The following is a 23,302-nucleotide window of genomic DNA, read 5'->3' as shown; positions in this document are numbered from 1 at the left end:
GTGGTGACAAACTAGCCCAACTGTCCCAGCTCAGGTCCCAAAGATATCTGCATGCACACCACTCTCCTAAGCTGAGTCCTGAGCAAGATGACGAAGGGTCACTGCTGTAAGCCACAGGCACACTGAACCACCGTCACTCCTGTACCTGGTTACCTGTCTGCCTGCTTCCTATATGAGGACCAAACCCTCTTAATTGCAGCCCCAGGCCCATGGGAGGGCAGGACACAAAAAGCAGAAATGGCTGTGCTCTGTACCAGTGTCCAGACAGGACAGCCCACGCCTCCACTCCCATACCACCCCCAACCACAGTCCCCAAGGCCCGGGGAACCAAGCATTCAGATTCTTTCCTGTGGACAGGCAGAGATCTGCAGAAGGACAGGGCTGGTGACAGGTGGAAGTGAGGAAGAGGAGCGGGGAGTGACTCACCGAGGGCACAGGCAAGCTGCCGTGCCGGTTGAGAAAGGAGTTAGACACGGATACACTGAGGCCCTGAGCGGCACTGCCGTCCTCGGGGGTGAAGGCCACTTTAGTTTGCTGGACACAGTAGGAGACAGAGAAGGAAGAAGCAGCATAGGAGGCCTGCTGGGCAGAGGGTGAAAGGGAAGGCAGGGAGGAGGAGAGAGCAGAGAACCGTCAGCATGGCAGTACAGCTGAGGGGTGTCCTGCAGGGGATGGCTGCCTGGCTCCCCAGAGGCTGTCTAAATGAGGGGCCCTGCTGTTTCGTCTTATGGCAGAGTCTAATGCCAACTTTCAGAGGCCAAGTGGGCTGAGACCACGCAGACTTGGGCTGCCCCAGGCCCTGAGCTCTTTAGAGTGGGGTGGACCTGGGTAGTCACTCTGGCCTCAGAGCTCAGGCCCGGGTCAGTCTACCTGTGCTTGAATCCGGACCCCTCGGAGAACACCGCTGGCTCTTCTTAGAGAGCTCAGTGGTCAGGGTCATCATCTGAAAACCATGACCAACTCTTGCACCTTCCGTGTACATTCGGGGGAGGGTCAAATGAGACGCTGTCTATCACTCTGTGTGAAGAAGTGTAACTGCTGCTATCACATTTGTATACAAGATATGCACGGCTCCCGTATGCGTGTGCAAGCAGCAGCTGGCACAGCAGGTCAGTAGTAGGCCAGGGCTCACCTGGAGTGGGCTTTGGATAGCTGTGGCCTGGAGATAAGTTCTAGTCCCCAGCCTCTCTTTATGCGCAGCTGTGCATAAAACTGTGGTGAGGACCCTGTGCACCTCACCCTGCCTGGGAGGTCCCTAACTGGCTGGTCTCTCCTCACCCTGCTGCATGGTGGGACAGGCTGTCTCCCGGCACATCTTTGTTCTGTTCCACATGCATGTGAGGAATCTGCTTGCAGTTGTTCACAGTCTATGGACTTCCCAGTACATAGGTGCCCAGGGAAACCCACAGGCCATGGAGGAGCAACCTCAGTAAGGACTGGTCGGCAGCCCTTCCTGGGCCAGCTTCTGTACTCCCACAAAGATAACCTTCTGTCAAACAACTGCAGAGTGGCATCAGTTCCCATTAGCACCATGGACAGGGCCGGACCCCCAGGCTCCCAATTCCCAGCTTAATCTTTTCTCTCTAGAAGAGGTTGCCTCCTTCAGCACAGAGCTTCTTGGGAGAAGCAAATGCCTGCTTAGCTGGCTGGTTATGGCCTGGGAAGGCTAAACAGCTCCTGTATGTGTGTGCTAGGCTAAGCTCCAGGCACTACAAGGTAAACAGGGCTCACTTCCTCCTCTCACACACACAGAAAAGGGCTTAGATGGACACCCAAGTCACTTCTCTTGCCAGAAACTGGATTGGCCAGCAAGGCACTAAAGCGGCCCACACAGCTCTGCAAAGGTTAAGACCTCCCCTCTGCAGAGTTTGGCTGGCCCAGAGAATCTGATCCTGAACTCAGCAAGGAGAAGAAGGCTGGGAGAGCTGCGGGTTCAGTGCTCTGCCGCCCCCTGGTGAGCATGTGAGCTGAGGATCGTCACAGAGGTGAGCGAAGGACGCTCGCTTGCTGCTGGCTTTGTAGCACAAAGTGGCTCTGTCTGGAGCCATCCTGCTTCAATGGAACTTGCTCCCAAGGGGCCGTCACTAGCCAGGGATGGGATGGAAGTCACTCCATACAGTTAGGCCCATTATGAAAGTCAAGTCCACAGATGGCCACACACAGACAGCGCTCTGTGCGTGATTGAGTCCCTCCTGTCTGTGAGGTCTATGTTAGAGCAAAGAAGCAAGGGAGGGCACAAGAGACTGTCAGCAGAGTGATCACACATTCTGAGCACAAGTCTTTGTCCCCAGGGTGGGATGACAGCAGTGTGGGGGACAGGCTGCTGCTGAGCATCCAGGAAGGAAATGGAGGCACCACATGGGACACAGGGACTTGAACACACCTAAGGCCAGGGTCTCCACTTCTTGGAGGCCTGCCAGGACCGGAAGCTCTGGTCACCTGCTGCAGAGCCAAGGACACAGATGGGGAACTGCTTACCAGCTGCCGCTGCTTGGGGGGCAAGGCGGGCGGAGGGGCCAGCTCCTGTGTGGAGTCGCTAACACAGAAGGAGTCGCTGAAGCCGTAGACCTCCATGAGCATCTTGTTCTTCTGCTGGTAGATGTGCTCACTCTGCGGCGTCTGGTAGAACATGGAGGGCTGCGGCTCTGAGTAGTCCTCCAGCAGCTGCATGTAGGCCAGCACTGTGGACAGAGGGTGTTGCTGTCCTCTCACCAGAGCAGAGCCCACAGAGCCGCCCCCGCCAGCCCTCATGCTCAGGTAGAGCTTGGGGCCTCACAGAGCAGGGATGCTACTCTGGGTGCCATTATGAAGGTGGACACGTCCCGTCGCCCACCTGGTCTCTGCTCAGAGCGCGGCGGGCTCTGGGTGTGATGACTGTTGGTAGTTCCCACTCTGCCGGGGTATCGGCACTGGGGAGGCTGTGAGTGTGGGAAATTTCTGTACTTTCCATTCAGTGTTGTTGTGAGCCTAAAGCAGCTCTACAAACAAGGTTCTGTTAAAATAAGTGCAAGGGGCACTCTGCTCCCTTCCTGCAGGTGTCGGGGGTTTCCATGCTCAGCAGTACCTGAGGCTCTGCAGGACTGTTCAGCCTCAGCTTGCCCTTGGGCTTGGCCTCGGCTATCTTGTCTTTGCCAGATACGAACACACATAGGGCTCCTGTGCCCAGGGGCTCCCCATCCATAGCCTTCCCACCCAGGTCCCTGTCAACTCTCCCTATGTGGCAGTCTGGCCTTTCCTCACTCACTGTTTATTGAGCATGCAGTGCTGTACATGTAGGCACAGGCACAGGTGCTGGGAGTGCACAGGATCAGCAAGGTGAATCCTTTGCCTTATGGGGCTCATACTCTCTTTGGGTCAACAGAATATACCATGCACAGGTATGGTGTAGCAGCCCCACAGAGAAAGAAAAAGTGCGGCTGTGGGGTACGACTTTAAACTACCTAAGGATGATGTGAGGACAGGACAGAGTCTTCCACTCTAGTCCACAGGTAATGCAAAGGCCCAAGACTGGGGAAAGTAGCAAGGGTGGGCAGGGCACAGCACACAAAAGATCAGGGAAGGGAGGCTGGGCAGCCCCAGAGAAGCCGCCTGCAGCAGGCTCTACCCCAGCACAGGGTCCACCCACAGCAGGCGCCTCTTGGGAGTATCTGGGCCTCCCGTGGTAAGGTGAAATGGCTCTAAGCCTATTTAGTGAGGATCAGGAATATAAGGGCGCTGTGGTGGGAGACAGAAATGTGGAACAGGGCAGGGAAGAAGCAGATGGAGTGGGATTTACCGCCTTCCCTGCCAGGAGGGAAGCTGTAGCAGGGCAGGAGCCACGCCTGACTCCACAAACATTTGTAGACTGGGTGAATGAAATGCGTTCCCAGCAAGCATCTCTAGGGACTTGTTAGCTGGGCTTCCTTCCTAGCTGAAGGGACACAGGCCAGACCAGAAAGAGGGATGGAGGGTAGGGGAGGAAGCACACAAATGCTGGCTGACACATCTTCTCACCCCTGCTCCCACCATCCTTGCTCATGGAGACTAAGTGGTGTCCCCCAGCTAAGCTGCCTATTATAACCTGTCTGCCTGGTGGGCCAGCCTCGGCCTCAGCAGGGACCTCATGTGCCCAGGGAGTAGAGAAGCCAGAGAGCCAAAGCTCAGCTGTCACATCTCATGGTCTCATCCTTGCAGGCACCTCTCCACACAGCAGGTGCAGGGCTGCCAGCCTCACGTGGGGAGTCAGCCTGTGCTTTGTTTCTGAGTTATCTGGGCCCTACTGTCCACAGAGCTAGAGGGTTCTGGAAAAGGGATGGAGCACTTTGCCTAGGACTTGAACGCTGCTCTGACATCTGAGGGGAGTCAAGGCTGGCCTTCCATCTGTGTGCAGACCCATCTCTACCCTGGGCACTGGGACCACCCCCACACACTGAAGGACTGGTAGAGAGGACATTGTTGGCCCTTTAACACCTAGTTAGGACTGAGTATCAATCCACTCAGAGAGAGAGAGAGAGAGAGAGCGCAAAAACGACAGCTATGAAGTCAAGGACCCTGGGCTTAGGTCCAGAGGATCTAAGTCAATGTGTGGCTGAGACATGGACAGCAGCCTTCAGCCTCTCCCAGGCAGATACTTTCTCCTTAGGGCACACCCCAAGTGCTAGGAGCATATATTCTACAGTATGAATATTTTTCTGATATCCAGAGTTGGGGGCTCACTTGTCAGAAGGCAGAGGAAGGCAGCCTGAGGCAGGAGTCTATTTCTCCCTGGCAGCCATGTGGCCCTAGGGTGTTGGCAAAGGTGCTCTCTTGGCAGCTCTTCCTGGTGTTCTTGCTGAAAGGCAGGCAGCCATGTTTATTCACAGAATACAAGAGAGCTTGCTGGTTCTGCTGTGCACTGACAGAACATGGCTACGTTCCCCATGGCTGAACATGGAAGAGGAGTGCTCCCACTGCTCCTCCAGCCGCACAGTGGTACTGCTGTATCCCTGCTCGGTCACAGCTTAGGGGTGATCCCAACCCCACGACTGGCTTTCCAGAAGGGCCAAGCAACCCCCTATACCCAATGTGCCCAGGCCTTTAGGGACTCCAGATGCTGAGGTCCTGGTAGAGACCTGTGAGCTACACACAAAAGAACAGCAGTGCGGCTCACCCTCTCAGGACTGGACTACAGTTCCTTTCCACATTGGGCAGTGCCTCAGATGCCAGAGCAGCCAGCAAGGCGGGGAATGCTTGGCTGCAGGCACTTCTTCAGATATGGGCTCTGGGAACATCAGTCCCTGACAGTCCTCAGGGCTACTCTTAACAAGGAGAGCCAGGCCCATCATGATGTTGGGGCACCCCTCTCAGTGAAGACTTGATGGCATCAGAACTGCCCATGTACGAGCTTGCTTTAGAGGTACCAGGTGCCAAGGGATGATGTTCACTCATTCTTCCTCCCACAGCAGTTCTGTGAGGCCCCTCCCCCACTCACAGGTGGGACTCTCTAATGGTCCCTTCAGGGAGGGAAGGGCAGACTCTGGACCAGAACTGAGCTCAGGGTGCTTAAAGTTTGGGGCTTTTTCGCTAAACACAGAAAAAGGACCCTGCATGGGAGTAAAAAAAAAAAAAAAAAAAGACCTCTGCTGAAAATACAGCAGGTCTTAAGGATGGAGGGCAGAGGCTTTCCATGTGGGCTTGGGTGCATTCAGACCCAGGCAGGCTTGAACCCCATACTGCTTCTTGTCGGCAGCTCTGAGACCTTGCCTGGAAAGCAAACTACATAAGCTTTCACTGCTCAGAGCCATCACCTTGAGCCCTTGGCTGTCCTAAGGAATCTGCAAGAGAAAGTGCTCTAGTCACAGCAGGACAGAGCTTCAGTTGCTTCTCATGCCACCGGAGACCATTTCAGCCACTTGAGACTTGAGATGAACAGAAGCAATGGCCCCTCTCCCCGTCTGTCTGCCACTACTCCCGCAGCAGGCTCTGCTTGAAGGCACTGGCCCACACCTGTTCTAAGAGCCACAAGCAGCGGGAGGCTTCCCATTTATCTGGTACAGTTTAACAGACACAGTCCCGTTCCACACCTAGTCCACGGGGCTCCCTTGATGAGAAAGAGGGTGCCCCCAGTGCTAATGGTGCTCTGGCAAGGTGGGTGGAAGGAGACACAGAGAGATCTGTTCCCAACTGCCATGTCTTTTCACAGCAGAGCTCAGTCTGTAGCAAGCCAGCTTACAGGACACGTGGAATGACATCATTAGTTTGCCGAGCCGTTCTCTCTCTAGCTGGGGACCATCCTACCAAGGCTGTGACAAAGCTGTGAGATGTCTTGGGTGTGGGGAATGTGGTTACACACTCGGCCGCTCTCTCTCTGGGAGTGGGAGACCTCAGGAGGGAGTCAGAAGTGCAATGTCCAGTTCTAGGTGTTCATGCTGGATTGTACCAGGGTGAGGGGCCATGGAGCTGTGCAGCTGATGTGGCCACACATATCAGAAAGGAACATCTAGTCTGCAAGGGAAAATCTGAGAACAGTGTTGCTGAGGCGAGGGAGAGGGTGGGGCAGTGTGGCCTGCAAGTTTCCCATGTGGAACAGTTGGGGAGGAGGAGAAAAGATGGAATGTCCAGAATGTCCCTTAGTAATGCTATGGCAAACTTGCAGCTACAAACATTCCGCCTCCCAGATCCACCCAGCCTAACAAGATCTATCTACTAAAACATCCAGTCCAGGCGCTGACCTCAGCCCTCCAGGCAGCTAGCTCTGATCTAGGTCACTGTGAGCACCCTGTCCACACACAGGACAACCCTCTGGGGGCTAGACAGGCTCTGCTTATACACATGTCACTTCATGTGATATCACAGCAATGCTGCTCCATGCCATGACCCTTTGCCACATTGTGTTCAGGTCACAAGGGTCAATGGATGGGATCTATAGAAGACACCTGGGAGCATCAGGCCTGTAATTTCAAGACCACAAAGGAGAGATGAGCTAATCAGACTTTCGAGGACCATCAATAATAGTGATAGGATCAGGCCCTGGAAACACCCACATGGACCTATGAGCCTATCCTACATGAAAGAGCGAGGGCACAGGCTTGCCTTTGGTCCCGTGTTGGGCAGAGCAGAACACAGAGGGTTATACACTGTGGCACTTACTGTGTTTGTTTTTCTTCTCTGGTAGAGGAGGTGGCTTTTCTGGGTCACCCGCTGACTCAGGAGCACTGAAATCTCCCACAAACTCAACAGGCGCTGTGGAAGCTCTCTGCTGAAAGGGAAGGACAGCAGCAAAGGGCATGTAGGGCACGGGCTGGACTGAGTTCTGCAGGTCATCTTCTGAGATGTTGTCATACTGTGAGGGGTGCCGCTCATAGGACACCCTGCAGCCAGAGCTGTCCGTGGTCTGGGAGGCTGCGCTCCTGCGCTTCTTCTCGGGAAGGGCAGGTGGAGTGTCTGTCTTCTGCCCCTCCTGCTGGGGACAGCTGCCCAGAGGCAGCTGGAAAGGATGGCCAAGTAATGGAGGCCCAGACTCCCCCAGGGACTCCGGTAGTGGGCTGAGGCTGCAGGCCGCCTGTGGAAGGGTCTGGTCTGCGTTGGAGAGGTCTTGTTGGAGGAATTCATAGTCGGGGTCATAGTGATCTGCAAACCACACAGGAAAATACCCATTAGCTGCGAGGCAGCTGTTCTGCTCCATCTCCCTTGCAGAGGACATGGTGTGTACCTGATCTCTCCTGTGGGCTTCTTCTTACCTGGCTATTCTTTATCTGCCACAAAGCGTACAAGTTAAGGAGGCGGGGAGATGCTGCTGGCTATGCTGGTCTCTGTATCTTTGTACTTTTATACATGGTCACACACAGATCCACATACAGCCACAGACATATGCACACACACAGACACGCTTACACAGACATGCTCAAAAAGACACATAGAATATGTGTCTTTCCTTTTTTTTGTGCTTTGGGGATAGAACCCAGAGTTTGAGCATATCCCCAGCATCTTACTACATTTTACAACTTGAGTATTGTGTGGCACATGCCTGTAATCCCAGCACTCGGGAGGCGGAGGTTGGCGGATCACTGTGAGTTCGAGGCCAGCCTGGTCTACAAAGCTGTCCAGGACAGCAAAGGCCACACAGAGACACACTGTCTCAAAAATCCAAACAAACAAACAAACAAAAGATACTGGGCTGGAGAGATGGCTCAGAGGTTAAGAGCACTGTCTGCTCTTCCAGAGGTACTGAGTTCAATTCCCAGCTACCACATGGTGGCTCACAATCATCTGTAATGAGATCTGGTACCCTTTTCCATTGGGCAGGTGTACATGCAAATAGAGCACTCATACATAAATCCTAAAAATAGACTTGATTACTGAAGAGAAATGGAAAATAATCATGAAAAATAACAAGTCAGAGCTGCTGTTCTTTTCCCTAGAAACCCTAGAGTTTCTCAGTGTAGCCTTGGCTGTTCTAGACTCAGTAGACCAGGCTGACATGGAACTCAGGAGTGTTGGGATTAAAGGTGTGTGCTACCACACCCAGCTAAAGAATCAGATTCCATTACAGATGATTATGAGCCACCATAGGAATTGAACTCAGGACTTCTTGAAGAGTAGTCAGTGCTCTTAACCGCTGGGTCATTCCCTACTTTTTTTTGTTTGTCTTTGAGACATGGACTATGTAGCCCTGGCTGGCTTGAAATTCTCTATAGACCAGGCTGGCCTGAAGCTCCTAAAAATCCTTCTACCTCTGCCTCCCAAGCACCCTCTTCTGCTCCTTTTTTACGGTACCTAAGAAACAGCATGGCCTTGGCCTCAGAGTCTGTCCATGCACCAACACCCATAGGTGACCTTCACTAGCCACAGGCTATCTCTTCAGGGCAATGCCCCTCACCCCACTAGTGACTCCAACAGTGGCTCCAGACTACCAGCAGCTAACTCTTTGCAGGTCAGCCCCTCAGACAGGAGCCTGGTCAGCAAGCCCTCCTTTGTGCTTAGGACAACTTCTTAGGAGGGAGAAGGATCTAGTTCCCAGGACACAAGCAAGCTGGTACCGGCAAGCTCCTGCCAATTGGTCCTGCAACCTTGGTCAGTGGTGTCTGACCATGTAGGGGGGCTATTTGATGCTTTCAAGCTCTGTCGACACCCTGGGGAGCTCCCTCCCACACAGAAGCAAGCGTGTGGGCTGAGACAGCTGTCCACTGCCAGGCTACCTGCCGTGTGACTGCCCTGTTACTTCATAGACTTTTCAGGCTCTTCCAGAGCAGATAGCATCTTCATTTTGCATATGGGGAAACTGAGGCTGACTCAGGGCCAGAACTGAAGGAGCCCGGGGAACCTTAGAAGAAGGAGGAAGGCTGCGATGGCTTACCTAGTGTTTCACAGCTTGTGTTCCTCGAGCACTGCCCGCTATCCCTGTCTAGGGAGGACAGCTGCTCGTCTGACCGGCTGAGCTTGCCGGTGCTGCTGCAGGGGGACAGGCGAGGAGACTCACCACCGCAGGAGCGGCTGCCTCCCGACAGGCGCCTCTGGGTGTAACAGTCAACATCAAAGTCCTTGGGAAGAATGAAAAGCAACTTCAGTCATCCTGGTGGGAGGCAGCAGACTCAGAAATCCCTGCCTAGCTCAGAGGCCTCTCTGATGTCACTGCAGGATCAGGATGAGGCAGGGAAGGAGCTGGAGGAGTAGGCGTGTCCTTGGGAGATGTCCAAGGTTAGTCTACTGCCTATGTCACAGGGGATGGGGCGGGTGGGGGACGGGGGGATGGGGGACGGGGGGTGGTGGTGGTGGTGGTGGTTATAGATGTGACTAATAGTGGGTGTAAAGACTACCAGGTGACTCAGCTTTAGGACTCTACATTCAAACCCCAATTCCAAAAGAGAACAGGAGTGCATTACCTGCCTGTTGATTCCAACAGGCAAACTGGAGCCGCTGGTAGCTCGGCTCATAGGGGCTACCACAGCCACTCGGGTAGGGGATGGAGCTGACTGCCTCTTCTTGGGCGGCAGTGCTGGTGGACTAGAAGAGACAGAACATGCAGGCAAGCTGTACATGGCAAACAAGAGTGCTTCAGATGGTTTCAGGCAACGGGACATGAGTGAAGCTCTTGCCACACCTAATCTCCACCCGTTACCTGCCTCCTGTTCTCTTGCCAATCACTCTACTAATGCCAGAAGACCGGAACCAAAAAGGTTCTTTTTCTTCCACAGTAAACCATGCCCGCTTTCACTGGATAGAGACCTAAGGCAAGCTGTAAGAGCACAGAGCCTGTGAGGGCCCAGGGCCAGAGCCTGGCCACCTTCAGAGACAGTCTTTCCTAACAGTGCCAAGCCACCAGAGCATTTAAGAGACTGACGTCTTATGTCATACCCAAGCACCCTTTATCCTTTTTGTTCAGTCTACTATCTCCTCCCCACACTGGGTCATAAATAGGGAAGCACTAGGGAAAAAAAATCCCCTTAAAGAGTTTACAATTACCTGTTATCAACCACCCGGATTCCAGGTAAAGGGGGCTTGGGGGGCGCAACCTCTTCACTAGTGGAGTCTGGGAGCAGTTCAGTGGATGGTGACACACCTGTCGTCTTGTTCAGGATCTCCATTTCTCGGTCTGTCAGAGGGAGCTCGGGCTGGCTGGAACGATGGAAAGAACTAGGGATCACACACAGAGTGCAAGTAGCCACTGAGCGTGACGGGGACTAAAGAGATGATGGGCCTGAGGAGCCCTGGGCCTCCGTGGATTTCCACCACTGACCAGCTACCAAGTATATTTAACATGGGCCAGTACTTGAAACCAGTGCAAAATAGTAAGGTTGCCCACAAGGTCGTCCCTCAGCAAAACACTACTCTACTGGCTTTGGAGTTTTCAACATCCCATTGACTGAGTTACTATTAAAAAAACAAAAACAAAAACAAAACCCACCAGGCCTGGTGGTGTACACCTGTAATCCCAGTACTTGGGCAGGTAGAGGCAGGCTACCTGGCACTCACCAGAACTCATCACTGGAAAGGGACCAGGGCTGCCCACAGCCTCTCCATTCCCCTCACTGCCCACCTGCCTCCCAACCTTTGTCAAGTGTGGGCTCAGTCCCAAAGTGTGTACCTGGTCCCACTGGGACCTCAGGGCTCTGCCCAGACTTACCCGTCAGGCTTGCTGGCTGGGGAGCTGGGCTTCACTGGGCTTGTTGGTGATGGCCGTCCCTGCTTCTCAATGGTTAGCCTCACTAGTTCCTGCGCTCCAAGAGAGAGAGAGGGGACAAAACAGAGGGGGAGGGTTAGGCCACTGCATCTTTAGCAAAGGGTGGGGCTTCTGAGCCCCACTTTTGTGTCCACACATGTTCACACACAGGGTAATCTGCACAGGTCCTAGTGTGCTTCTTCCCCTCTAAAAATATCATTACAGCACACTGCAAAGTTTCAACCGCGTCATGCACTTCCTCTAGAAAGGGGAAACGGCAGGTCCGGCTCTCTAGATGAGTAGGCCATTGCGTACTTGTATTCCTCTGCAGTCTGGGGAGGGGGCAGGAGATGTTTGTGCCTCCCTAAAGCTGTCGTGTTATGCACACAGGTGCGCTCAGCCATCTGTTTTCTGGCTTTTAGTATTTTGCCAATGTGCACTTGCTTAGCTGAGGCAGGAACTGGAGCCCCCGTGAGCTGCCTGGGAACCTTGTCAATGGACAAGGCTTATGCAACTCAGCAGAGGGATGGTTTTGAAAGAAAAGAAAAAATGGTACTTTGAAATAGCAGAAAAAGAGGGCAGATCAGGAGTATACTAACTCAGCTGGGACACATTCACCCAGAGTGAGGGACCCAACTTTTCCCCAGGTGCATGCTATGCTCCTCCTCTCGGCATGAGCGCCACCTGGGGCACGAAGAGCACGTCCATCTCCGCTGCTCTTCCCATCCACTGGCCCAGCACTCTTCTCTGCTCTGGGTTACTGTGGTCTCCTAGCATGGGCACAGGACTGTGTGGTACACATTACTCTGGCTGTCCCATGGAATCCACAGAAACAGAACTGCTGTGTACATTTCTGTGTCCATATTCCCTCTTTTGGTCACAGGCATGTGAGTGTGTGTATGTGTGTGACATACCTATGGCTGTACGCTCACATGTGCGGGTAGAGATGGATGTTGGCCTTGGGTGTTGTTTTGAGACAGGGTCTCTCACTGGCACCTGAAGATGACTAAGTAGGTGAGGCCAGAGAATGCCAGGGATCAAGCTGTGTCCTAGCTCCCTAGTGCTAGGATTAGAGTTATGGCCACCACACCTGGCCTTTTGCATTCTAGGAGCTGACCTCTGGTCATGACTGTGGGAATTACAGAATGAGCCATCACTGCAGCTTGATTTTTCAAAACCGTTGTGCACATAGAGTTCACATACCATGAACTTCACCTACTCTAAGTGTGCGAGGACATGTGCAATCCTTAACAGTCAACTTTGGGACAAAATTCTGTACCTGCAGCCCCCTCATTTTCCTGCACTCTGGTGACCACACGAGCTGCCACATTTGGGGAGCCTGGGTTGGTCCTTTTCGCTGCTGAACAGTGTTCTAGTATACTGCTATACACAATCTTCTCACTGCTCTCTGCTGATGGCTTTTGGTGATGGGCTGTAGGCATGAGATCCCGCATTTCCTCTAAGGAAGCAGAGGTGGGTAACCTAGCCGTGTCTCACTGACCAGAGACTAAGAACTAGCATCTCCCAAAATAGGTTCCTTTGACAACACAAAAACTAGGAAAAAAGATAAACATGTAAAAAGAAATATTAAAGAGGAATTTCACAAACGGGAAGGATGTCACGGTCACGAGAGCCTCTCGAGTTTGATGGCAGCAGACACAGGGCAGGGCGGGGCAGGGCGGGGCAGGGTGGCGCCAGGGAGAACGAGGCATCACTGCAGGCAGCTGACAGTGTTCAGTGGATGACCTACTAGTATGTATCAAAAGCCTCAAGTATCTGTTAGGAAAATTCTGTCTGAGGAAAATGTCATGGCTATATGAAAAGCTCAGCTAGGGAGGCTATCATCACAGGCAAACTGTTCAACAGTCTAAACACTGGCCACAAGTACCAAGTATGCAGCCATGACAGAACCCATCAAGGGGGCTCTCTACAATCAGTAAGAATAAAGTCACAGCGGGAACCTGGGTCACAGCATGGAAAGATGGTGGAACACTAGGAATACTGGGCACAGAAAAGTCCTACTTGCTTTGGTGGGGTACACTGTAAAATTTGGAAGCAAGATAAAAACCCCTTCTTTTATATTATTTATTTATTTATTTATTTATTTATTTATTTATTTATTGTATCTTCTAAAATTTCTAACAGACATAGAGTACTTCTGAGAAAACTGCCTCCCCCAAAACCATGGTCCATGGAAGCAGACCCAGGCTCACCCCAGGCTGTTCTTGGAGCCATATGGGAAATAAGATCTTTGGGAGCTTGAGGCTAGCCCAGGAAGAGGGCCTTCTGCTAGTCCCTACAATTCAGAACTCAAGACGAGAGAGGGATGGAAAGAGAAAGCAGGCAGAGGGAAGCTGTCTCCTTACCCACTGCCAGGAGGAACGTCAGGAGTGGCAAAGACAGCTCACCCTGAAAGCCCCACAGCCTTGGCTGGGACCAAAGCATCAGACCCAAGTAACTTGGAACCCCACCTTCAGGTTCATATTCATGTAGCTTGGGCTGGCCTTGAACTCTCAATCCTTCTGCCTCAGTCTCGTGAGTACTGGGAATGCAGACATGTGTGGCCATGCTAAGGCAAACTCACTCCAGCAAGCAGGACGAAGGAATGCAGAGAAGTCTGCATATTTGTATTTGCTGACACAGAACAAATTCCAGTTCCTCCTAACGTAGGAGCAGGCTGGGTGAGATGCTGTCCTCCTGGAATGGCAGCTGTGACCTCAACTAACGAGCAATGGATAGCTAAAGGATTCTGGGATGACAAGCTCACACATGCAAGGGTGCTCTGAAATTCAAGACCACACCATGACACAGCAGGGGCTGGCAAAGGGGCGGGCAGCTTTTCTTTCTCTGCCAACTTTCCTGCCCAAACAGAAGGGCTTTGGTCTCAACTTGCCTTAACGATCACACACAGAATGCTCTGGAAACCTCTTCTACGTAGGCACTTCCAATACCCTGGTGCTCACTACCTTGAGGAAAGTCAAATCTCTGGAAGGCCGTGTTTCTTGAGACAGGTCTTCTCAGTAGTTAGAGTCCCACATTAAAAGGTAAGTTAGAAAAGGTAGCTCTAGACTCTTCTGCCAACAGCTACACATGAGACCAACATTCAGTTCACTGAAAATCAGTTTCAAAAGCCACAAATTATATATGGAAAAGAGTTCCCTAAGAACATGGAACTTTGCTTCCATGCTCATTTTATTCCTATTGACCATGACTGCAGAGACGGGAATGCTTAAATAAATGACTTTAACAAGTCGGCCCACAGCTCTAAGTCTGAACATCCCGGTCCCACCTTCCTCTCTACTTTCTCCTGAGGATGACACAAAGAACCCCAAGGACAGCATGGTGGGTAGTGTTCCCTGGGTTCTCACATTGGGGACCACTCCCCTGGAAGGACCCCAGCTGCAGCCTGGGCCTTTCATTCCACCTCAGACCCTCCTATCACCCCATTACTCTCTGGGTGTGGTGCTACAAGGCTCAGTGCCACCATCTAGTTCTTCACAAACTTTGGGAGAGGGTGAGGTCTGGACTGACAAGTGAGGAACACACTGGCCTGTGGGGGTGGGGATGGACTCCTGCGGCAGAAGCTACAGGACATGATCACAGGAGTGTCCTGCCCCAGAGTGACTTGTTGTTTTGCTTTGCATTTTTGAGACAGACAGGGTCTATGTATTCCTGGCTGTTCTAGAGCTTTCTATGTAGACCAGCCTGGCCTTATATTCAGAGATTCTCCTGCCTCTGCCACCTGAGTGCTGGATTGGAGGTGTGTGCCACCATGGCCAGCTTCAGAGTGACTTATACTGGAGACAACAAGGACCGTTCTCTGCCCAGACCTAAAGTGTCGGTGAGAGCGGCGAGCGGAGGAAGTGTTCTCAGTGCACACACAGCCAAGCAGCACAGGGCTTGGCACAGCAGGCACAGGTGGAGATGGGCAATGACTGGCATTCCTCACACAGGCCTAGAACAAGGGACTTTAGGTACTATACTGTCACTGGGAAGCAGCGACAGCCAGGGAGCTGCATACTTGTTGTTTTACCCCCAGGCAGGGTTTCTCTGTGTAGCCCTGGCTGTCCTGAACTCACTCTGCAAACCAGGCTGCCCTCAAACTCACAGAGATCCACCTGTCTCTGCTTCCCAGAGTGCTGGGATTACAGGCATGTGCCACTCTACCCGGCCTGAGCTACAAAACATTTTAAAACTAGTAACCCAAGGGCAGAGGATGCTAGGAAGCACTGTTAACTGTGAAAACTGTACATATAAGGAAGGCACCAAGCTTTGTGTAACAGCCACAAGGGGCAGTTTCTCTTTCAGATTCATTCTGGCTCTTGATGGAAATTGTCAGGAGAAATCACCTTACCTGTCAGAGCCTGAAAACTCTGGGGCACGGTAGTCACAACCAACAGTTACTGCTCTCATCAAGGGCATAGTGGAAGCACAGTGCTGTTTAGGAAGCTTCCTTCCTCCACCAACAAGCTGAGAGGGCTCTGGCCTCCAGCTTTACAGGGATCCAAGGGGCAAAGGGGCTCTCTGAGCAGCACCACGAGGGTGCGGCTGACAAATCCTACACTGCTGACTTTCAGGAGCAGTAACCCTAAAATAAGTTTTTAAATCTTTTAAATGAACAAAACGATGGAGAGATGGCTCCGTGGTTAAGGGCACTGGCTGTCCTTGTAGAGGATGCAGGTTCCCAGCACCCATCTCGGGAGCGTACAACTGCCTGTAACTCTGGTTCCAGGGGACCTGATGCCCCCTCTGGCCTCTGTGGGCACTGCACACATGTGGCACACATACACACATGTAGGCACACATACACATAAACCAAAATAAAAATTTTAAATAAACCAAAGCCCCAAAGTTTCGAGAAGGAGTCACCCATCTGCTGCTGCACACTCGCTCTATCCAGGTCCTGGATTTTAAAAAGCAAATCTCTAAAAATTGCAAACCACACCCTAAAGGCCAAAAACCAGCCCAGGACTTGTTTCTAGAAAGCTCTCAAGGTAGGGCTGTCAAACAATAAAAGCACCAAACAAGGAATGTACAACAGATTGTAGGCTGAAAGGCTTAAAGTATTTGTCACCTGACCCTTCTGGAACAAGCACGCCCTGCTCTAATTGGCATGTGGAGGTTCTAGGAAGGAGGTGTCACTCAGGATTTGCATCCTGAATCTGAGGAGCCAGTGAATAAGGAAAGGAGACCATACTGGCCATGCACAGGTGTCGGGGGGGGGGGGGGGGGGACGACTGGTGGGACTTGACGCAACTCTGGCCAATAAAATGTAAGAGAAATTCTATGAGGAGCTCTAAGAAGCCTCCTTAAAAGGAGAAGGTAACTTTCTTTTCCTGGTCTGAAATGTAGCCATGGTAACTGGAGAGAAAGCAGCTACTCTGAATCACTGTAGGATCTGTGTTAATGACAGCAGGAAAGTGAGTTAGGAGCATCCCTAACCACCCTGAGGAAATCTGTTTACCTCTGAATTTTACATATGAAACATAACATTCTATTTTTGTGTCTTGTGTGGAGGCCAGAGGCTATTTGCTCTCCACCTCACTTTTTGAGGTAGGGTCTCCTCTTGGATTGGGAACTTGCCTGCGAGGCTAAACCATCAGCAAGCAACCAGAATTGTCTGTCTCCATCTCCTGTAGCGTTAGGATGTTGCTGTACACACGCATCCATCTATCTATCTATCGTGTGCATGCATGCGCATGTGCCATGGTTCTCATGTGGAAGTCAGAGGGCAGCTCCAGGGAGCCGGTTCTCTCTTTCCACTGGGTGGGTTCTGAGGGTCAGATCAGGTCAGGTTTGGCGGCAAGCACCCTTCGCTGCTAAACCATCTTACAACCACATAAGTTCTATCTTTAAAACCTGCTTGTTTGAGTTTTCTGGCCTACCTGCTATAGTTAAAAAACATCCCTGAGTCTGCCATGCAAGCCCAGTTCTGGGAAGTGACAGTAAAGTGACAAAACCGTGAGTCTCCACATGGCTTCCCCAAGGCTTTCAGTGGAAGAAGGTATTAAATTTTTTTTCTGTGTGTGTCAGTGTTCATGTCTGGATGCACAGAGGTTGAGAAAAGGGTGTCAGGTCCATTTGAGTTGGAGTTAGGAGTGAGCCACCTGATATGGATGCTTAAGAACAGACCTTGGGTCCTTGGGAAGAACAGAAGTGCTCTTAGCCACTGAACCATCCTTCCTGCCCTTACTATTATCTTGAATTATAAAATTTTAGTCTATATGAGTGGCAGGAGGCTGGGGATACAGAGGCAGGCAGGGAGGTCTGGCATCTCCAAGGGTAAAAGGTGTTATGTGTGAGGTCAGAAGAAAAGTGGGCATATAACTGGCACAGGCCCCAAGATCTGAAGCTTGTGCGCTGCCCTAGAGGACGCCAAAGTTCCTGTTCAAGACTAGCAAATGTGGCCTAAGCTGGTGAAGGTTTCCAGGGTAAACAGTGCGCACCCCACCTGCTAGGCACCTCATAAGCAGGATCTTACCTCCCCACACACATTCAGGGTATTTAGAACCTAAAGACTCTCAGGAGTCACCTGTCCAAAGTTACACAGCTAACGAGTGGCTTCTATATGAAGATTTACATGCAAATGACAGTGCTCATGTAGGAACAATACCAAAATAATCTCAGTCTTACCTCTCCGCCCCCTAAATTCCATTTAACAAGTGAATGAGCTCCTTAAGGGGTGGGGTGAGTCATTCAGCAGGAATGCAGCGGCTGCTCTCCACCAAGTGGGATGAAGACAGCCTGCTACAGCATTTGTGCCTTGCACGCTCCAGCAGGCACTTAGTGTGAGAATCATGTGCCTGCCACCGACTATAGCTTGCCTCAATCTTGGTTGGCCCAGCAGTGAAGGTGCCTACGTCAGAGGGCTGCTACAAGGACAGAGCTGGGCAGTGTAAAAGAGCCCCCATTAGTTGTTTGCTATTACTGTAAGATATGAATCACAGAGCCCATGGTGACCAGACTCACTCTGTGACTGACACCCTCTAGAAGCTTCCATGGAGAGGCCAGCTGAGCCGCCTCTCTGTAGGGATGCTTCTCTGATCTCCATGTCCCTGCATTAGAATGTATACTGCTGTGGCATGTGGTATCCCTCGGTGTAACTGTGGACTTTTATTTGTCAGAACTAGAAGCCCCCAAGGCCAGGGCCTGTATCGCTGTCACTCATCACTGTGCAGCCCTGTTACACCACAGGCACACACGAGGCTCTCCTTAAATGCTTAATAATAAACAAGACAAAACCAAACAGCCTCTCACCTCCTGGATCTTTGTTCTGGCTAAAGTATCTGTACATGTCCTCGTGCGTTTGTGCATGTGTCTGCACTCGTGTGCATGCTCGCCTGCATGGTCAGGTGTGTGAAGGGTAGAGGACAACTTTTCAGAGTCTGTTCTGTCTGGTTACTCCTGTCCTGAGGCTGTGTGCTCACGGCTTGCTGGCCTGAGAGCGGCTGGCAGTCTCCTGGCTCTGCTCTCCACATTGCTGGGCCTTCTCTTCACCCCTGTTCTGGCTAAACTACTTTTAAAAAATGGTGGCAAAAAGTTATTTGCTCTCAAGCGCTGGCAAGTTCAAGTTCCACAAGCTGTACGTGTGTGTGTGTGTGTGTGTGTGTGTGTGTGTGTGTGTGTGTGTGTGTGTGTGTACACGCACACTCGTGCTCCCATCCCCCGAGGCCACATCACCAGCAATTTTTCATTCAAACATCCCTTCTTCCACGCAGCACAGCCACACTGTCATGATTCCATGAAGAACACCCACTCTGGAGTGCCCTGAAGGCCTGTGGAACCCTGATCTCTTGTTTCAGCTGTTCTAACTGTTATGACATTTCATCAACATCAATATGGTGGAAGAAAATCTAAACAATGTCACCTGGAAAATAATTTTGACTTCCAGAGGTGGGGACAAGAGCAGCAAGGGTGTGTGAGCCAGAGCTCGGCCAGAACTCTGGGAAGGTCATGTCTCACACTGACCAACGACTGGCTGAAAGGAGCTGTAGTAAGAACTGAGAGGAAACTGACTGTACCCAAACTTTACTACGGTCAACACCCACCAGCCTCATTGGTTAACACTGGTGATACAGTCGGCCTGCTCTGTGACGAGAGAGCGTGGAAGCAGTCAGAGGAGATGCTTGATGCTAGCCTGTCATATCTCCTCCCCAAAGTGAACCCTAAGTTCCCTGTCCACACAGCAACCTCTCTTTATGTTAAAGGTGCTGGGGTTTTAGCTAACAGCCCACTTGGTAGTGATTTCTCTCACCAAGCAATGCCTCTGTGGCCTTTTCTCTGTAATTTAGTTTAAACCACTCGAGGAGCCTCTGTTCTGTTTTTCAGAGCTTCTAAAGAACATATGTTTCAGGAACCTAGTAGCCTGACTAACCTTGGCTAAATAGTGCAGTTATAATTTTGGATTGAGGGTCTATAAACGGAACACAGCTAGGCCGGGTGTGCTGGTGCACGCCTTTAATCCCAGCACTAGGAAGGGAGAGGCAGGTGGATCTCTGTGAGCTGGAGGCCAGCCTGGTCTACAAAGTGAGTCCAGGATAGCCAAGGCTACACAGAGAAACCCTGTCTCGAAAAACCAAAAAAGGACGCAGCTTTTCTTTTTGGTTTTGTTTTTTCAAGACAGGGTTTCTCTGTGTAGCCTTGACTGTCGTGGACTGGTTTTGTAGACCAGGCTGGCCCAGAATTCAGAGACACTTGCCTCTGCATCCCAGAGTGCTGGGATTAAAGGCATGTACCACCACATCTGGCTGGACATAGCTTTCCTAAGCCACATCTATAAAGCATGCATTTAGCACCACATAATTAATAACAAACAGCAATGAATGCTTAGCGTATTCCAGGCGTTGTTGTAAAGCATCCCAAATTGACTGATCTAACCCTGTAATGCTACAACACAGGGCACTGCCGCACATCTGCATGTGGTTATGTTTATGGGCATCATCAAGATAAACTAAGATAGTAAACTGCCCAAGCCCACAGACTACTCAGAGTTATGAACTTGGGATTCAAAGCAGAAGACCCTAGGCCACCTCTTTGCACCACAAAATAAGGCCTCTTAGAACAGCTTCTCCTGCCCACAGGAAAGCCCTTGCCACTTCGTGCCCTCCACTCATGTTTGCTTCTCACCTACTAGGATTTATATTCTAGTTGGCTTCTGGGCCCCAATTCCAGCCTTCACTTTGCACTCCAATTGCACCTCCTAATCACCCATGAGGCTATTTGCAATGCCCCAGATAGTAAACATATGGAACACACCATAGAGAGCAAGTACATTCGGTTTCAACCACTCAACCTTGCTTTTCTACCCAGAATCCTAGATGTTCCTATGACATGAAAAGGCAATGGTTGATATACTAAGGGTTTTGCTAAAAGCCAGTTCAATCTCCACTGCATCAAGCTGGTGCACGTTCTCTGCCACACCTGGGACACATGGCCCAGAGGACTGAACACCAGATGCAGGAAGGGCCGATGGTCTCTGAGAGCGAAGCCCGTGAGTGAAGTAATTACTAGACAGAACTGGCCCATTACCACAGCTTTTGGAAATTATTCACCCCAGTATATGGTCTAAAAAAAAAAAAAAGAAATCAAGATCTTAGGTTCTAGCAGGCTGGCTGCCCCTGATTAGGGCTGCCTGGAACCTGCCATTACCTTCACTCCATCCAGCACAGCTTTGATGACCCCCTTCACAGTCGTCACCATCTCTTTATCTTCTGAGTTCACACCCTCTAGCATCACCTGGTCAGACCATCGGATGAGGTTGGCGAGGCTCTGGTATACTCTGCTATAGCAGGAGGAGAGGGCTGAGCTACAGGGAGGAGAGGGTTAAAAGAGCATTAAAAACTGATCTGCATCATGACCCTCATACCCAGAGAGCACACAGGCAGGGCAAGCATCTTAGTGGTCAGCGGACATTTCTAGTGGTCAGCGGACATTTCTTTTAATAAAATTCATGATTGTTTTGTTTTGTTTTGCTTTGTTTTTTTGACACAGGGTCTTGCTCTTCGGTCAAGACTAGTCTTGACTTGACTTTAACTCTTCTGCCTCAGCCTCTTGGGTGTTAAAATAATAGTTAAGTACTACTGTGCCCCAGTTGATTTGTCTTAAACATTTTTTTGAAATTATACTGTGTATGTGTGTGTGTGTGTGTGTGAAGACAACCTGAAGGTGTGGGTTCTTTCTTTCTACCACGAATGTCCTGAGAATAGAACTGAGGCTGACAGGCTTGGATAAGTACCTTTACCCATAGAACCATCTTGCTGGCCTCAATGATTCCTTTAACACAGATCTTTTCTTCCTACACTCAATGGAGGTTTATATTCCAATCTGTTGAAATCTGGTCCAATCTAGCCTTTTTGTTATGTGTGTGTGTGTGTGTGTGTGTGTGTGTGTATTATATAAGCATGTGTGTACACGGAGTGTGCCTATGTGTGAGTGTGTGCATAGAGATGGGAGAAGGACTCCTATGTCCTGTTCTGTCACGCTTCTCCTTATTTCTTTGAGACAGTTTCTCAGTGAAACTGGGGCTAGGCTAGGGGCCAGCAAGCCCCAGTGATCCTCCTGTCACTGCCCCCAAACAGTGGATTTTGTGTAGATGCTGGGCTCTGAACTCAGATCCTCACAATTGCATGGGAGGTGCTCTTACCCAGGCATCTTCCCAGCCCCATATGTATTTCTCAAACATAAATATAAATTCCACCGTAGCAGCTTCTTAAATTCCCTCTATAACATTCTGAGAACATCTCTTTCCTCCTTTCAGTTGCAAACCACTGGCCTGAGTCAGGGCTCTGTGAGTTTGACCGTCACTTTGGTGGATCACAGAGTCAACAGGTTTGAGGGATTGTGGTGTAGGGGCAGCCATCCTTGTGAGAGCAGCTGTGGTTTCACAGAGCCTTCTTATCCTCGCTTAGTGCCAGCATCCTCTTCGATGCAGCTATGGCTGGGTGGAGACGCTTTCAGGGACTGCGTTTAAGAGGTGAGTAGTCTGTCGTGTGCTGATACAGTGTGTGCTTGTGTGTGTGTTGTGTAGAGCAGCAGCCTCTACTCACACTACACTGGCCTGGAAATGATGGTGTGGACCAGCTTAGCCTTATAGACATCTGATTACCTTTGCCTCCTGAGAGCTGGATCAATGATCTGTGCTGCCATGCCCAGCCCCTAAAGATGCGTCTCCCTTTGAATTCTAGAAGGGGCTACTGTTCTCATTCCACACTTTACACATTCTAACAGAAGAGCAAAAATAACCACTCCCTCAGACACTTAGAAACAAAGGGTACAATTTAGAGAAAGCAACACAACACTGTAGGATGTGACTAGCTGGGGTCTTTGGGCACTACACCGTGATGCTGTCAACACAACACTGTAGGGTGTGACTAGCTGGGGTCTTTGGGCACTACACCGTGATGCTCTGTCAACACAACACTGTAGGGTGTGACTAGCTGGGGTCTTTGGGCACTACACCGTGATGCTCTGTCAACACAACACTGTAGGATGTGACTCACTGGGGTCTTTGGGCACTACACCGTGATGCTGTCAACACAACACTGTAGGGTGTGACTAGCTGGGGTCTTTGGGCACTACACCGTGATGCTGTCAACACAACACTGTAGGGTGTGACTAGCTGGGGTCTTTGGGCACTACACCGTGATGCTGTCAACACAACACTGTAGGGTGTGACTAGCTGGGGTCTTTGGGCACTACACCGTGATGCTGTCAACACAACACTGTAGGGTGTGACTAGCTGGGGTCTTTGGGCACTACACCGTGATGCTGTCAACACAACACTGTAGGGTGTGACTAGCTGGGGTCTTTGGGCACTACACCGTGATGCTCTGTCAACACAACACTGTAGGATGTGATTAGCGGGGGGTCTTTGGGCACTACACCGTGATGCTGTCAACACAACACTGTAGGGTGTGACTAGCGGGGGTCTTTGGGCACTACACCGTGATGCTGTCAACACAACACTGTAGGGTGTGACTCGCGGGGGTCTTTGGGCACTACACCGTGATGCTCTGTCAACACAACACTGTAGGGTGTGACTCGCGGGGGTCTTTGGGCACTACACCGTGATGCTCTGTCAAGTGCAGCAGCACAAGAAGGAGCTGCGCCTTCTGCCAGCGTGGCTGCACTCTGCATGCACCAACAGAGCAGCTGGTAAGAAGGAGAGCAAACCCTTCCAGCCCCCGA

At 51.2% G+C, this 23,302-nt stretch overlaps 1 protein-coding gene across 17 annotated transcripts in view; it reads right to left on the bottom strand.

Moving 5' to 3' along the window:
• RAPGEF1 (Rap guanine nucleotide exchange factor 1) overlaps positions 1–23,302 on the bottom strand; it is a 122,413-nt gene that overhangs the window by 31,225 nt on the left and 67,886 nt on the right. For 6 of the 17 annotated variants that reach the window (XM_084798591.1, XM_084798596.1, XM_084798582.1 and 3 more), the window contains 8 exons: positions 20,765–20,921; positions 11,081–11,169; positions 10,420–10,572; positions 9,840–9,960; positions 9,314–9,497; positions 7,108–7,587; positions 2,479–2,681; positions 427–582 (listed from right to left, as the gene is read on the bottom strand). In XM_084798591.1, the coding sequence (XP_084654717.1) occupies positions 427–582; positions 2,479–2,681; positions 7,108–7,587; positions 9,314–9,497; positions 9,840–9,960; positions 10,420–10,572; positions 11,081–11,169; positions 20,765–20,921 (1,543 nt within the window). Of the gene's footprint in view, positions 1–426; positions 583–2,478; positions 2,682–7,107; positions 7,588–9,313; positions 9,498–9,839; positions 9,988–10,419; positions 10,573–11,080; positions 11,170–20,764; positions 20,922–23,302 lie in introns of all 17 variants that reach the window. The other 11 variants (XM_084798580.1, XM_084798594.1, XM_084798584.1 and 8 more) reach the window with 5 other exon arrangements.

Source organism: Acomys minous, assembly GCF_964271855.1.
Source record: "Acomys minous genome assembly, chromosome: 10".
Classification (NCBI taxonomy): Eukaryota; Metazoa; Chordata; class Mammalia; order Rodentia; family Muridae; genus Acomys; species Acomys minous.
This window is presented reverse-complemented; position numbering and strand designations above follow the sequence as displayed.